This window comes from Balaenoptera physalus (genome assembly GCF_965194825.1).
Source record: "Balaenoptera physalus genome assembly, chromosome: 14".
Lineage (NCBI taxonomy): Eukaryota > Metazoa > Chordata > Mammalia > Artiodactyla > Balaenopteridae > Balaenoptera > Balaenoptera physalus.
The window spans coordinates 31,781,074-31,795,716 of NC_138893.1; the positions used below are offsets into that span (position 1 = coordinate 31,781,074).

At 47.1% G+C, this 14,643-nt stretch overlaps 1 protein-coding gene across 1 annotated transcript in view; it reads right to left on the reverse strand.

The window, feature by feature from the left end:
• The window catches only part of DMBT1 (deleted in malignant brain tumors 1), a 109,275-nt gene extending 101,235 nt beyond the window's left edge, over nt 1-8,040 (reverse strand). Inside the window, exon 1 of the mRNA XM_082424981.1 lies at nt 6,441-8,040. Coding sequence (XP_082281107.1) covers nt 6,441-6,501 — 61 coding nt within the window. The 5' untranslated portion in view covers nt 6,502-8,040. The remainder of the gene's footprint in view (nt 1-6,440) is intronic.
• Between the last annotated feature and the right edge of the window lie 6,603 nt (nt 8,041-14,643).

The following is a 14,643-nucleotide window of genomic DNA, read 5'->3' on the forward strand; positions in this document are numbered from 1 at the left end:
TAGGCAGGGGGAATGTTGAGATTACACGATGCCGCCTCTGGTAATTGGCTCTAGTTGTCGAGACCTGCAGGTAAGCAATTACAGGACAGGTGACTGAGGGCTCCGATTGCTGGACGTCCGGGAGTCCGGCAGAAGATCACGCGAGATTTCCTGGAATGGGACCTGGACGTCCAAGCGGATGTGCGTCAGGCAGAGGGGAAGATGTGGGTGAAAATGGGCTCCGAGGAAGTAAAGACATTATGAGTAAACTTTCCTTTCGAAATAAACTCATGAGAATAAAACTACAAACTCTATGTGAAGCTTCTTGGCTGTCTCCTGGCAGATGAAGAGATGAATCGGGTTTCTGGATGGAAGGACTGAATATAGGAAAATCAGTTATTCTGAACTAATGCATAGGTTTGATATCATTTCCATCCAAAGGTTTTTCTTGGATTGATTGGTTCTTTAAAAAATGATTCTGAAGTTTATCAGGAAAAATAAATAGGCTAAAAATGACTGAGAAGTTCTTGAAAAAGAAAAAAATACTGATGGGGCATAGGGGCAGTGAGAGTGGGGCTGGGAGGTCTTGTCCACCTATGAACCTGAGAGACAGGCGACTTAGGTTCAAATTCTAGCTCTGCTGCTTATTTGGTCTCTAAACTTGGGCAAGTCATTAATTCTCACTCAGTCCTAGTTTCCATATCTGCAAAAAGGTAGTTACACTAACCTACTTCACAAGGTTATTGTGAAGACAAAATCAGAAAAATATATCACGTGCTTAATATAGTGTTTGCCATGTAGTCAGCATTCAAAAAATTATTATTAGCTCCAAAATATTCAAAATAAAGCTATAAAATTAAAACAAAGTTTAAAAATTTAAATAATTTAAAAATTATTTTAGATACCTATTTCACACCAGAAAGCAAAATAATTTTCAGAACAGAAGAACTAGATTTTTTTTAAACACACCAAAACAGGAAACTCATTAAATGTTTATCTGATTTCTGTGAAATTTCTAGGTGTTAAATCAACAGGAAATCTCAAAGGAAAATAGCAATAAATTTAATCTTGTAAAAATATAAAATATTTGTGTGGAAGAAAATCAGAATTAAAAGGCAAACAACAAACTGGGAAAATATTTGTCATCAGTGTAATGGACAAAGTATTAACATCCAAATTATAGAGAGAGTTTATATAAATCAACAAAGATGATACTAGCTTTCACATGCACAAAATAAATGGATAAAGGATATAAACAGACACTTCAAGGAAAAGGAATGTAAATGGCTTAAAAACATTCACCTTCACTGTAAGCAAAGAAATGCAAATTAAAAGAACTGTACACCATTTTTCACCCAACAATTCAGCCAAGATTTTTGACTGATGATATTCAGATCCAGTGAAGGTGTAGAAAATTGCCACTCTTGGTTTTTTTACTGATTGGAGAAAGAATTGGTATATTGCTAGAAAATAATTTATCAATATGTTTTAAAAGTCTTAAAATGATCGACTCTTTGACTTAGTAATTCCACTTCTAAGAACCTAGCCAGAGGAAATCATAATTTACTTAATGTGGACGAAGATGCGTGAGCGAACATGATCTTCACAGTATTAGCCATTGTAATTACAGAAAGAACCTGAAAGGGGTGGAAGAAATAGGGAGAGGTTGGTAAAAGGGTACAAACTTTCACTGATGCCATGAATAAGTTCTCAGGATCTAATGTAAAATATGGGGACTATAGTTGATAACACTGTATTTACTGTACAATTGGAATTTGTTAAGAGGGTAGAACTTAAATGCTCTCACCAAAATAAAAGATAAAAATGTGAGGAGATGGATATGTTCATTAACTAGGTGGGGGAGAATCTTTTCACGATGCATATGCATATCAAATCACCACGAGGTACTCTTTAAATATCCTATAAATTTCTTGGTCAATTGTATCTCAATATAGCTGAAATGTAAAAAAAAAAAAAAAGGAGAAAACCTGAAAAAACTTTTCTCCAAAAATCATGACTGCATGTTAAAATGTTCAGAATATAAACTATAGAAAAACTGTATATGAAAAGATATCACTTAGGGACTTCCCTGGTGGTCCAGTGGCTCAGACTCCAAGCTTCCACTGCAGGGGACACAGATTCGGTCCCTGGTCAGGGAACTAAGGTCCCTCATGCCGCACAGTGCGGCCAGAAAAAATGATATCACTACATACACACATAATTTGAAAGAAATACATATTTTAACAAAGGCAATCTCGGGTGATAGGACAATGAGAGTTTTCACCTTCTCTCTGTTTTTCTCTAGCTCCTACATTTCCCACACTAACTATGCATTAAAAGCTGTGGTTTGAGGCTGAAGGCATGAAATGAGGTGGTAGGTAAGGTAGGAGGCAGATTCTTTTAGGTTCGCAGGGAATTGGGGTTGTAGCCTAAAAGAAAAGAACAAGGATGAAAAAGAGAAAGAAGATCAGGAAAAAATGAAGCTAAGGATAAAACAGAGAGGGAGGAAGAGGAGAGAAAAAGAAGGAAGGGAGAGGGGAGAGGTAGGGAGGGGAGAGTTAGGAAGGGGAGGAGATGCTCATATCTTTTAGCAATTAGGACATTCCGGCATTAAGCTAAGTGCTCTACCTGTAGTATCTCATTTTATCTTTACAATATCCTTTATGGTAGAATTATTACACCATCTATTCTATAAAAGAGAAATCCAAGGCTTAGGGAAGGAAAACAACTTGTCAAAGGTCACACAGGTGAGACAGAGTGAAACTGATGGCGGAAGTCGAGTGCACTGACCCCAGAGCAAGTGTGCTCACAGCTCAGCTCCACTGCTTCCCAAAATTCAAGTGAAAACACTGAGATTCCACTTCAACTTGTCAGAAAGCAAGACATTCTGAAACAATAATATTTAGTAATGGAGAGGCTGTGGTCAGTATTGTTCCTGATACGGTGTCTGGCTCCCCATAAACTATACATAAGGGAAGAGAAATACTTCACGGGACCTGGCACAGGGCACGGAGGGGATGTCTCAGGGCACAAGCACCCTCTCTCCTGCCCTTCCATTACCATCAGCGGGAGCCTTTGTTAGGCTCTTGGTGACGCACTGTGTTGTACTAAGTGAGCAAGATGTGGTCCCTGCCCTCCAGGGACTCCCGGCACAGCAGGATCTCTAGAAAAATCCACAGATGATCTAGTGTAAGAGTTAAGATGTTATGGGAGAATAACAGTGGTAACCATAGGGTGACACACTGCGTGTGTGTGTGTGTGTGTGTGTGTGTGTGTGTGTGTGTGTGTGTGTGTGTGTGTTGAGAGTACATGTCAGGGTTCCTGGATGGGACAGTGTCCATCGTATTTAAAAATAGCGGCTAGATTTAGCCAGGGGAGGGGAGGGAGGAGGGGAAGAATAAGACTGCGTTCCAGGTGGAGGGAACAGCATGAGCGCAGTCACCATGGCAAGAGGCAGCATTACTGCCGGGCCTGAGGTGGGCAGGACAGGTTGCTTTGTACTGTAGACATCCCGCTACCAAGTATCCTGGAAAACAGGTGGAACAAATAAAATCATGGGGTGGAAAACAGCAGGGAACAAGTGGGAACTGAAACCCAGGTGGGGGTCTGGAAACACAGGAGGCTGGAGAGGATGGCCGGGCGGGAACGCAGGGTCCCGGTGCCAGGCTGTGACGCTCTGGGACTCGGTCCAGGGGCATGGCCTTGGACTTTATCTTCTTTCTGTAACATTCCACACCTAGCCTGGACTGAGTGACATAATGCCCAGGGGGGATTTTGCACAGTAAAGATGAGTTGCAGCCAAGAGAACTGGCGAGGGAGTAATTAGACGTCTGTGGGGTCTGTTTAAGTGATAACAGAAGCGCCTCCCCCAGTCCAATGTCACCAGCATAAGGACATCTCACGGTGCCTTAAAGTCCTTCCATTGCATTTCCTCCTTCTTTTCATGGCGTTAATCATTGCCAAAACCCCTGATAAACTGTGAAAAGGGGAAGTACAGTCATTAACACTTTGCTAGGAATTAGTTTGTAAGCAATTATTACTTTCTTATTTTGCAAAACATTGACCTTGAAGAAATGGGACCAAGGGAAGTTGAGTTAAAATAAATTCTTTCGCAATAACTTTACAGAGTTATAGAAAAGTTGCAGAAAATACAGAGAGTTCCCATACGCTCTTACCCAATTTCCCCTCATGCTAACATCTCACATGACTGAGGTACATTTGTCACAATTACCAAATCAACAATGGTACATTCCTACTAACTAAACTCCAGACTTTATTTGGATTTCACCAGTTTTTCCTTTTTCTAGGATCCAGTCCAAGATACCACTTTGCATTTAGGAAGTTATGTGAGGAAGATGCCTAGGAGAGTAACAGTGGACGGCACCCAGGCCCCCTCACACCCTCCAGGTGCCAGACACCGCGTGGGTGACCTCAGGTCTATACAACCCTGTGAAGCTGGAACACAACCCCAATTTACCAGTGAATAAAATGAGGCTTGCAGAGGCTCCAGAGCTGGTAAATGGCAGAACCAAAGACATTGCCAGGAGCCTAGAGCCCAGCACAAACCTGAGCTCACTAACTCTTTCTCAAGAATTTGTGCAAAGACTGGAACTGAGAAGAGTGTCTGCTGCATGGGTTCCCCCAGCACAAAGCTCCCCCGGGGGGCTCCAGCACTCCTCAGCTCTCTGCAAGGAAAAGCAGGGGTTAATGGGCCAAAGCCGCTACCCGCTACCCGAATGCCAGCAGACCTCCTTCTGGTTCAAATCCTGGCCCACCGCCTGCAACAACTGCTGACTTTGGTTGGGACACAGAACCTTTCTGAGCCTCAGTTTCCTCATCTGCAATGTGGATACCTAACTTGTTAGCAGATTTAGACAAGGGAAGATAGGTACCCTGTCTCACAGAGCGCCTGGTACAGAGCCAGCACTTTGCAGAGGGTTAATTCTTACGTCTAAAATACAAATGCAGGCACACATGTATGTGTGTGTCTGGGCATATATGTGCACATAACATCATGTCAAACCACAAGTTCCCTCAAGCCACGCCTAGAGGCTGCCTTAAGCCCCTTTGTAGATAAGGACATGGCAATCCGCTCCCTGTCCTTTAGGGGCTGACATGAATCCCCTGTCACTTTTCAGAGCCAGTGCAAGTCCAGGGATTAACTTCGTACTCATAAAAGCTGGAGCTAAGAACACTGCCTTCCATTTTCAAATATTTTGATGGAGGCACAAACTCCAGCCCCCAGATTGTCCAGAGCCAGTACCCCCCGAGGTCCTCCTGACAAGAAGGGAAGGTGGGTGTCACCTGTCAGCGTGTTCCTGGTCAGAGACAGAGAGAGAGAGAGACAGAGAAAGAGAGAGACAGAGAGAAAAAAAGAGAGAGCTAATAGACAGACTGGCTAATCGTCCTGTTCACTTAGCACCTCAGTAAAATGACATTGAGATTCAAGGTCTCACTGATTTGTCCAGGGCTCTTTCGTGTCCATTTTATCACGACACTTTAAGAACACAAAGATATGCTTGACTAACTAAGCTTCAGTTCATTTCTCTAGGACTTCCCTGGTGGTGCAGTGGTTAAGAATCCGCCTGCCGATGCAGGGGACACGGGTTCAATCCCTGGTCCGGGAAGATCCCACGTGTCGTGGAGCAACTAAGCCTGTGCGCCACAACTACTTAGCCTGCACTCTAGAGCCTGCGAACCACAACTACTGAGCCCACGTGCCACAACTACTGAAGCCCACGTGCCTAGAGCCCATGCTCCGCAACAAGAGAAGCCACCGCAAGGAGAAGACTGCGCACTGCAACGAAGAATAACCCCTGCTCACCACAACTGGAGAAAGCCCGCGCGCGGCAACGAAGACCCAACGCAGACAAAAATAAATAAATAAATTATTTTTAAAAAAGAGAGAATTTAACTGCATCTTATTAAAAAAATTATTTCTCTAAAGTAGTGACAGACACAAACTTGCAATCTTAATGATCTTATCTGCGCTCAGCCACTTGATCTGATTTTGCTCGGTAAATATTAATTAACAAGCCAGACACACCTGCAGAAAGAAGTCACATTATGAGCATTTCCAGGGCAATCTTTTCTGCCCATTTTCATCAGTACACAAACTGAGGGCTTAACCAATGATGACAAAGTTTTAGGGTCTCTTAATAGTGCACACTTTTCCTTAATTTCAGGAATTTTTCTAAGACCAATCAATCATTTCCTTAGTTGAGTGACTCCCTGTAGACACTGACATAATGATTGACTTTTTCTAACTACAACCATGGCATTTCTCAGCCAGAAACAAAATAAAAATACTTGCAATTACAATGATCAGCAAAGAATTGCCCCCACCCTTGATAGAAAACTCCCCTTGAGATGGAAAGTCTAGCACCAAGAAACAGATATAATTTGCCATGATTTGGATTTAGAGCAGTGAAATTAACAAATGTAGTAATTAGATATAATACCTGTAGATAGAACTTGACCCCATAAAAGACATATTTCAAGGATGACTGTGGAGATCCCCATTTTTCTGGGTTCTTCTCAATTTGAATAAAAATGCCTTGATATTTATAAGTTCCTAGCTAAAAGGAGGCGTGTCTTCTGGGGTACTCTATTTCTACTGCTGCCGTAAAGATAAAGGAAGTAAGTGACTTTTCTAACAATCGATGGTTAATCTGTGGGAACAATTTAGGTGTGTTAGATTGATTGTCATATGAACAGTTTGGCTATTCCCCAACTGCAAAAGCACTGACATTAGCGATGCAATTTCCACTTCCTTCTAGGTGAACCTCTAAGTCTCTCAAGTGCTCCCTGAATATAAGCTTGATTTTAATCTTGGAGAATGTGAATGAGTTTGTGGGAAGACTGCTCCAAGATTCGGGGCAGAGCAGGATGTGGGCTGCTGAGCAAATACAGGACATGGTGCCAAAGGGGAAAAGCATCTCTTGGGGATGATTTGCCCTGGCAGGGCGGTCTCCTGTTGGCCCTTTGCCTTGGAGAAATGAGGATGGCGTCAGTGCAGACATGACTGGAGAGCAGAAGACATGAGTGATACCCATGGATTCCACGGGCTTATACTAGCTTTAGCCGTCACCTTCTGCCTCTGACACGGATTCCATAACCCAGGAGCTGAGAACATGGGACCTCAAACTGAACCACCTCCAACCATTCACAGTCTTTGATTTCTTGCCCTTGGCATTCACATTGTCTGACCCTTGGAGCTTTGCAAACCCACCACACCTGCCCCCAACCTTGCCTGCAATCCCTCTCTTACGTAGGTATCACTTTGGGACCCACAGTCTTTCTTTATCACCAGACTCTGGTTTTACCCCGACAATCTACCAAGAAGGTTTCCTGTCGTTTATTTTTTATCAAAACTCTATTGGTGGTTGGTAACTCTTGGTTAGAAGCACATGGCTTTGTAGGACTTGCCTCTGTTATCGTGGCCTGAGTGAGCCATGTCCCATCTTTCAGCTGAGATGTGGAGGCTATGAGATGACACCTTGGTTTCCTTGCCACGAGCTGTTAACCCCTAGTCTCCTGGTGCTTCATTCTGGAAGGATACCAGGAGCCCATGCCTTGTATCAGCCACCAAGCGGGATTTAGGGCTGGATGTCTGCATTTGGCTTCATCCAGATGAAAGTTACTTTCAACTTTGGATTTCTTTTTTAATCCTATAGCTCTTCCCATCGTTCCCAAGTTCCTCCTCTCCCCTTGATGAGAATAGGCAAATTTCCGCAGGATAACCCCACTCTTTTTCATTCTCCTACTTTCAGTCCAACAATTGATGAGAGTCAGGTGACAAGAGAACCAGGATACACATCTGCTAGGGAATGCCTAAGACCGGACAGCACCGTGATTCCTCTTACGGGGGTTATGATTGTTCGGACCTTGAAGTGCTGGGCTGAGAATGATTGTGAAGTGCTGAGTTTGGGATCATCAAAAAAGAGTGCTGTGATTGATTCATAATGCCTGCCCTGAGCACAGCAGAGAAAAATAGAGGAAGGAGTACAAAATATCCACGAGGGAGGAGGGGGTACAAAGTGTCCCTCCCCCACAGAAGCACACTGTCTGGTCTTAGAGACAATTACAACAGGGCATGAGTATTAATACAAGTTGCTGTGGGAGAATACAGGGAATAAAACATGTAAATCAGATGGCAGAAGCAGTTTCTCTAAGGAAGTGAGACTTGAAATATAAGCAGGAATCATCGGGCAAACAAGGGTGGGAAGACCAGATGCGGAACAGGAGTGACCTTCCAGGACTGTGTGAGAGTAGAGTGGGTGGTAGGGATCCTGCCAGGAGACTGTGGAGGAAACTCCATCAATAGCTCAGCTCAGAGCAGAAAGAACAGCACCACTTCCTCATTTTTGTCACTGTGATGACCCTGTCCTTTCCGCCCTGTGGTTAGCGTAAAGATCCTAACACAACAAGGGATTGTGAGCTTTTTGTTCAGAAGATACCAGGAAGAAGGAAGAGGAGGGAACCTACCTGTCATTTCAAAGCCAGCTGGAGAGGTGTCCAGGTGGGAAGACGGGCGATGTCAGTGGAGCAGGAAGGAGGTGGGGTCCTGGAGGTGCGAGAAGAGCACAATGGGGCCGCAGGCCACCTGCCACAACAGTGTGGGTCCTTCATCACCAGGACCCCCCCGTCCCAAGGCCCTTTGTGTCCCATGGCCTTTTATCAGACCCCGTTCAGAGTGGTCTTCCTCTTGCGTAGAGAGGAGGGTACTGGAGAGACCCACCCCTCTCAGAGGGCCAGCCTTTCCCCTGCCCACTGGTTAGAAGCTTCTATGTCAACAGCATGTCTGGGTAGAAGACCAGAGCTACAGAACTCCATTTCCTAATGAAACCTAACATTAAGAACAGCAGGAAAGGGGGCTTCCCTGGTGGCGCAGTGGTTGAGAATCTGCCTGCCAATGCAGGGGACACGGGTTCGAGCCCTGGTCTGGGAAGATCCCACATGCTGCGGAGCAACTGGGCCCGTGAGCCACAACTACTGAGCCTGCGCGTCTGGAGCCTGTGCTCCGCAACAAGAGAGGCCGCGACGGTGAGAGGCCCACGCACCGCGATGAAGAGTGGCCCCCGCTTGCCACAACTAGAGAAAGCCCTCGCACAGAAACAAAGACCCAACACAGCCAAAAATAAATTAATAAATTTAAAAAAAAAAGACAAAATAATATGCCCAAGCATGATTCCAGGAGAGTTTAAAAAAAAAAAAAAAAAAAAAGAACAGCAGGAAGAAGGAAAAGCTCATTAAAGCTCCAGGACTTGGCCTTCAGACCCCATTTCGCAAGGACCTTCCCCAGGTGATTATGGTCCTGATGACCACCTGCTCTTGAAAACTCCAGAAGGCAGAACCAAGCTCTGGGCCTCAACCCGGGAGGCATGGCCTTCACTGGGGAGAATCCTCTATAGGCGTCCCTCACGGCTTTTTTTAAGAGGCAGAACACTTTCCTAAATTGAAAGTCATGGGGAAGCTCCAAATATTAACATTAACAAATCAGTGGGACCACTCTGAGTGTGGCAGGGGAGTCCCTGCCAGCTCAGCCAATGCCACCAGCCCCTGACCTCCTAGAGGGCAGCCTGTGGCAGAGCTGGGGGTTCCCTGATGGAAGCCAGCCCCTCCCTTTCCATACCAGGAACTGGAGGCCCAGCGAGGCTCCTGGGGTTGCCAGAGGCTCTGCCCTGATACTGAGCCGGGTCCCAAGTGGACGCCGCAGAGCAGGCACCTGCCCTCAACTTGGGTTATCTAAGCCCCTTTCCCCAGAGGTTGGCTCTACACCCTGCCGGCCACCTGGGTCCTCCCACCCTGTGAGGTCTCTGATCTCTGAGCCCGGGAGCCCCGTGACCTGGGACAGACCTAGGTGGGAAGAATCGGGGGCTGTGGCCTCTCAGGCATCACCGTACGCTTCCAGGTACTGGGTCCCAGGAGTCTGTGTGACCATGGCTCCCCTCCGGGTGTCAGCTTGACCTCTAAAATCTAATATTACTGTCGCTGAGTAGCCTGACATAATTGTTAGCCATTGTTACCATTGTAACAACCCTCTGGGCACTGTGTATGTGATACGCACAATGTTGCAACATCACTCAGCTTTGCCCTCAGAGAGCCTGTCTTCCCAACCAGGTTACCAGGGACCCGCACCCCACCCACCCAGCCCCCAGCCTGAGGACCGAGCTGAGTCTCATCCTTTCCTGCTGCTCCTCTGTAATTGGGAGCTTCAAGCCGAGCAGGTGTTCAGTCGGCATTGGTTGTTGAAGGTGGCTGTCAACAGCAGCACCGCCCCCTACCCCTGCCTTCCAGGGTAACCTACAGCCTCGAGCAGGGGACACTCCAGGGACAGGAAGTGACACGCAGAGCCAGGCCAGTGTCCAGGGTGGCAGAAACTGCCTCCCATGAGAAGGATGGAGAGTAGAGGCCTGACACAGCTCTCTGCTCACCTGGATGCAGTCCAACTGCAGAATCTTCCAGCAACAAACACAGCCCTCTAATGACCCTTGAAAATAGAAGGCTCACCACATTCTTCTCATCTTTCTCAGAGCAACGCAGAAAGCCCTCACCATGGTTTACAAGGGCCCGCTCAACCAACCCCCATGACCTCTCTCCCCGCAGCCCACTCTGGCAATCATCCAGCCCCAGGACCTTTGCACTTGCTGTTTTCTCTGCCTGGAAGACTTCTCCCCCAGCGATCTGTGAGTTCACCCCTCCCCTCCTTCAGGACTTTTCTGACATATCATCTCCTCCGGACAGACTTTCCTGACCATCCCTCCCCAGCACTCCCTACCCACTCCACAGCCCTTCTCACCATCTGGCCTCCTTATATTTTCCTTCTTTATTCTTTTGCCTGTCTGCCCACTAAAACTTAAGCTTCACGAGGCAGGAATTTGTGTCTGTTTTGTTTACTGCTGTATCCCCAGAATCTAGAACAATACTTAGCACATAGTAGGTACTCAGGAAATATGTGTAGAATGAGTTGACTGAATGAGTGTGGGCAGATCGGAAGAGGAGGACCAGGGCTCTTTACCCAGATGGTTTGAGTGAGTTCTACATTAACTGGGTGTCAACCACGTGCTGAGGATTATGTTATACATACCTCTGTTCAGTCAACAAATAAGTGCTGAGCACCTACGATGTTCCAGGAACTGCTCTAGGTAATAGGGCTGAAGTTCAAAACTAGATAGACATGACCCCTGCCTTCCTGGGCTTTATAAACTAGGGCAACACAGACAATAGGCAAGAGAGAAATACGTAGGGAGAAACATTTCACATTGGGATAAGAATTATGAAGGAAATGAACAAGGTGATAGAATAGGAAGTATCTGTGGTAGGGAGGGCTATTTGGATAGGGTGGTCAAAATCTCACACTAGCTCAATAACTCCTTCAGAGATTCCTCATCTGAGGCTCAGAGAAGTTAAGTAACTTATGAAAGTCACACAGCTAGAAAGTGGCAGAGCCAGAGCTTGAACTGAAGTCTAACTCCAAAGCCTGGTATTTTTCCACTAGACCCCAAAGCCTTCCCCTTCCCCCAAGAAGACTGTGTTTCCATTCAAATGGCAGGCCTTGTGTCTAAGTGCCCCCCACCGAAGGATGCCTTGCTATTCAGAAACATTCAAAGGAATGGGTAGAGAAGGAAAACTGGCTCTGATGTCATCAGAACAAGCACAGAATTTTTTGACGTATGCCCCACGAAAGATGCTAAGTGGCTTCTCCCTGAAAGAGTAAAAGGAGAATATATTTAAAGGCAACACTAGATCTAGACCAACATGGTTGGAAGTGGTATCGGCAAAATTGCAGTGCCCAATAGGCTCACAGCAAAGTGGGAAAATAAAACATCAGAGATGTGACCATCTCCCTGGAGTTATTTACTCCTTAACGCTTTCCCTTAAGGTACATGAGGTTGGTGGAGCCCAGCGCACTGCCCTTCCAAGGGGGTTATTGCAACTGAGCAGGGAAGCCTCAAGAGTGAAAGTCTAACAGCAAAGTGAAGGAAGCGCAGGGAAGTGGGGGACGGTGGGGATGGCTGCTTCAGGCGGGGCTGTAGACGGGGTGGCAGCATCATGGAGTGTTAACCTTTTCAAGTTCAACTCGCCCCAGTGTGATCAGATTCTAGGAAATCCAGTTACATTAATTACACTCGCCAGACATTAATTACACTCGCCAGACACTAATTGGTGAGCCAGGAGACCAATTCATTCATTTGCAATTGGAGTATACTTTGACTAAAGAATTATTCTGCTTGAGAGATCAAATTATATGCCAGCAGTTTGCTTGGGGAACAAAGAATAAGAACAAGGAAACTGGATAGTGTCCAAAAGAAACTCTTATCAAGATAATGGAGCCTGTCATTACCCCATTTTGGAAGTCTCAGCATAAAGAACCGTTTTGGGTTCCTCTAAATGCTTGTCACCCTGTCTGCCCTTCCAAATCCCCGACATGGGGTCCCTGGTAAGTAAGAGACACAGGAGACTCAGATAGACCACCTCCAACCAGAGCATGGGCGAACTTGGGCCACAGCCAAGTTGGTTCGTTTCATAATTTTTCAAGTTCGATTCAGTTGCTTCAGAAGGGTGGCATGTGACAGTCTTCTTGTTAAATTAAGGGACTAGAGTTCAGTTACTTTAGGTGAAGTCTTGTGGTCCAAAGGGGCTGATGATGGGTCTACTGAAGGGTTTCCTGAGCTGCAGGAGAATCCTTCATCCCCAGCTTCTTCAACACCTTTACACATGACTGGGCAACAACATAGAGGGAGGGATGAAACAGAAACAGAAGTTGCCACCCGTACGCATGACAATCTAGAAAGACTGAACCACCGGCCAAGCCAACCATGATTAAATGTACCCAAATCACACCTGTCTTTGAGTCTAAAAATCAACTGCACCAGTCCTGGATGGTGGGGGTGGGTGGTGTGTTTTTACATGTGTAAAAACCACTATAACATTAGAATCGACCGGAAACATAATAGGAGTGCAGTGGGAAAAGGCGCCACCAAAAGTGAATCGGTCTAAGGGCATCTTAATTGCTGCTCAGGCGTGGGGTGGGCCTGAATGAGGAAGAACCTACTTCCCTCTGGATGAAGCAGACCATACCTCAAGTACTAGCTCAGGTTCATCCGGCCATTTGATGCACTAAACCACTGGAGCTCACAGTGTGGTCCCTGGACCACCAGCACCGGCATCACCTGGGCACCTGTTAGAACTGCAGAGTCTCAGGCTGCAGAGTGGGTCCCAGCAACCTGCTGGGGCTCCGAGGCTCACCCTGCACTACACAAACCTGCAGGGAACGCTGCCTACGCGGCGGGCTCACTTGCCCAGCCAGGGACGTGCAGGTGAGTAAAGCAGGGCCCTGAACTGCAGGGACAAAGCAGGGCCAGTGGTGGTGGGGAAGGAGATTTTAGAGATGATGGTAGCTGAAGTCAGGAATGTAAGCTGGGGGCCGACTGGATGGCAAGGGCGTAGGGACAAAGGGGACGAGGGAGCCCAGGAAAACCAGTTCTACTTCAAGTCTCTGGGCTTCCAGGTGAAAGAGGCACCACATGGGACAGGGAGCCCAGGAGGAAGGGTGGGCACTGGGGACGATGAACGCTTTGGGGGGCTCTGCCCGCCTCTTGTCTTCCCTCTTGACGGACTCCATCTGTTCCCCCGGCTTCATGGACCTGGGACACGCACTCACCCCAGTCCTTTCTCCCCAGTCCCTGCTTCCCCCTCCCTCTTCGAACTTCCCTCTGGTCACCTCCACCTGCACCTTCAGTCGATGCAGCCCTGGAGGGGATGGGAGAGGGGCCCCCGAGATAAGATACTACACTGAAGGACAAGCAGCAGGGGTGGCCGAGACTGAGCCACAGATGACAGCAGCCCAGACCCCTGGACTGCGGTGTCCTCTCCACCCAGGGTGGGACGGGGAAAATGTTGGGAGGTTCCAAGGGTGGGGGTCTGGAAGGCGTGATGAAAAGGAGCAGTAAGGCTGGGGGTGGAGCAGATGCACTTGGGGGTCACCTGTGAAATGAGCTCTGGACCTGTCATCATCCGTGTGGAGGCACTGAGGACAGGGAGGGTGGAGGCTCGTGGCCGGCAGTGGTGTCTGGCAGCAGCACATCCGGCTGAGGTTCTGCAAGTTGCTAAGGTCTGGTGTGGCCATGGGATAAAGGAAGGTCACTGGGCAGAAGGGGTCCAAGAACCGAGGCACTGCTGGACTCTGCACTTCAGCGTGACCCCGACCTGCTGTTCCCAGACATTTGCTTTCACAGCCCTATCAATTTTCAGATAAATGTTATTTGGGGTCATTTTTGTCCCCACAAGCCTGCCATGTTTTATTTGGTAAATGAAGATGCTTTTAAAGCCCAGTTTTCATCACCATTGTTTCACAAACTAACAGATGTTTAAACAAAAAGAATCGGGGATGACAGAAGATCAGATTCAAGGACCATCCTTCCTGAGAAGAGACCTGTTGTCTCATTTTGCCACAGATCAGTCCCTCTTCATCCTAGTGGCGCTGTCCACACGCCACCATCTGGGGGCCAGCGGCAGATGCCAGGGGAGCATGCCTGCCTGAGAGGGACCGGGGCCGTCCAGTCTCCCCCGGACAGCCCCGCTTCTTACTTCCTATCCCAGAGCCATGATTGCTGGACCATCCGTCCACTGACACCAGTGTCCTGGCTGGGACGAGTTGAC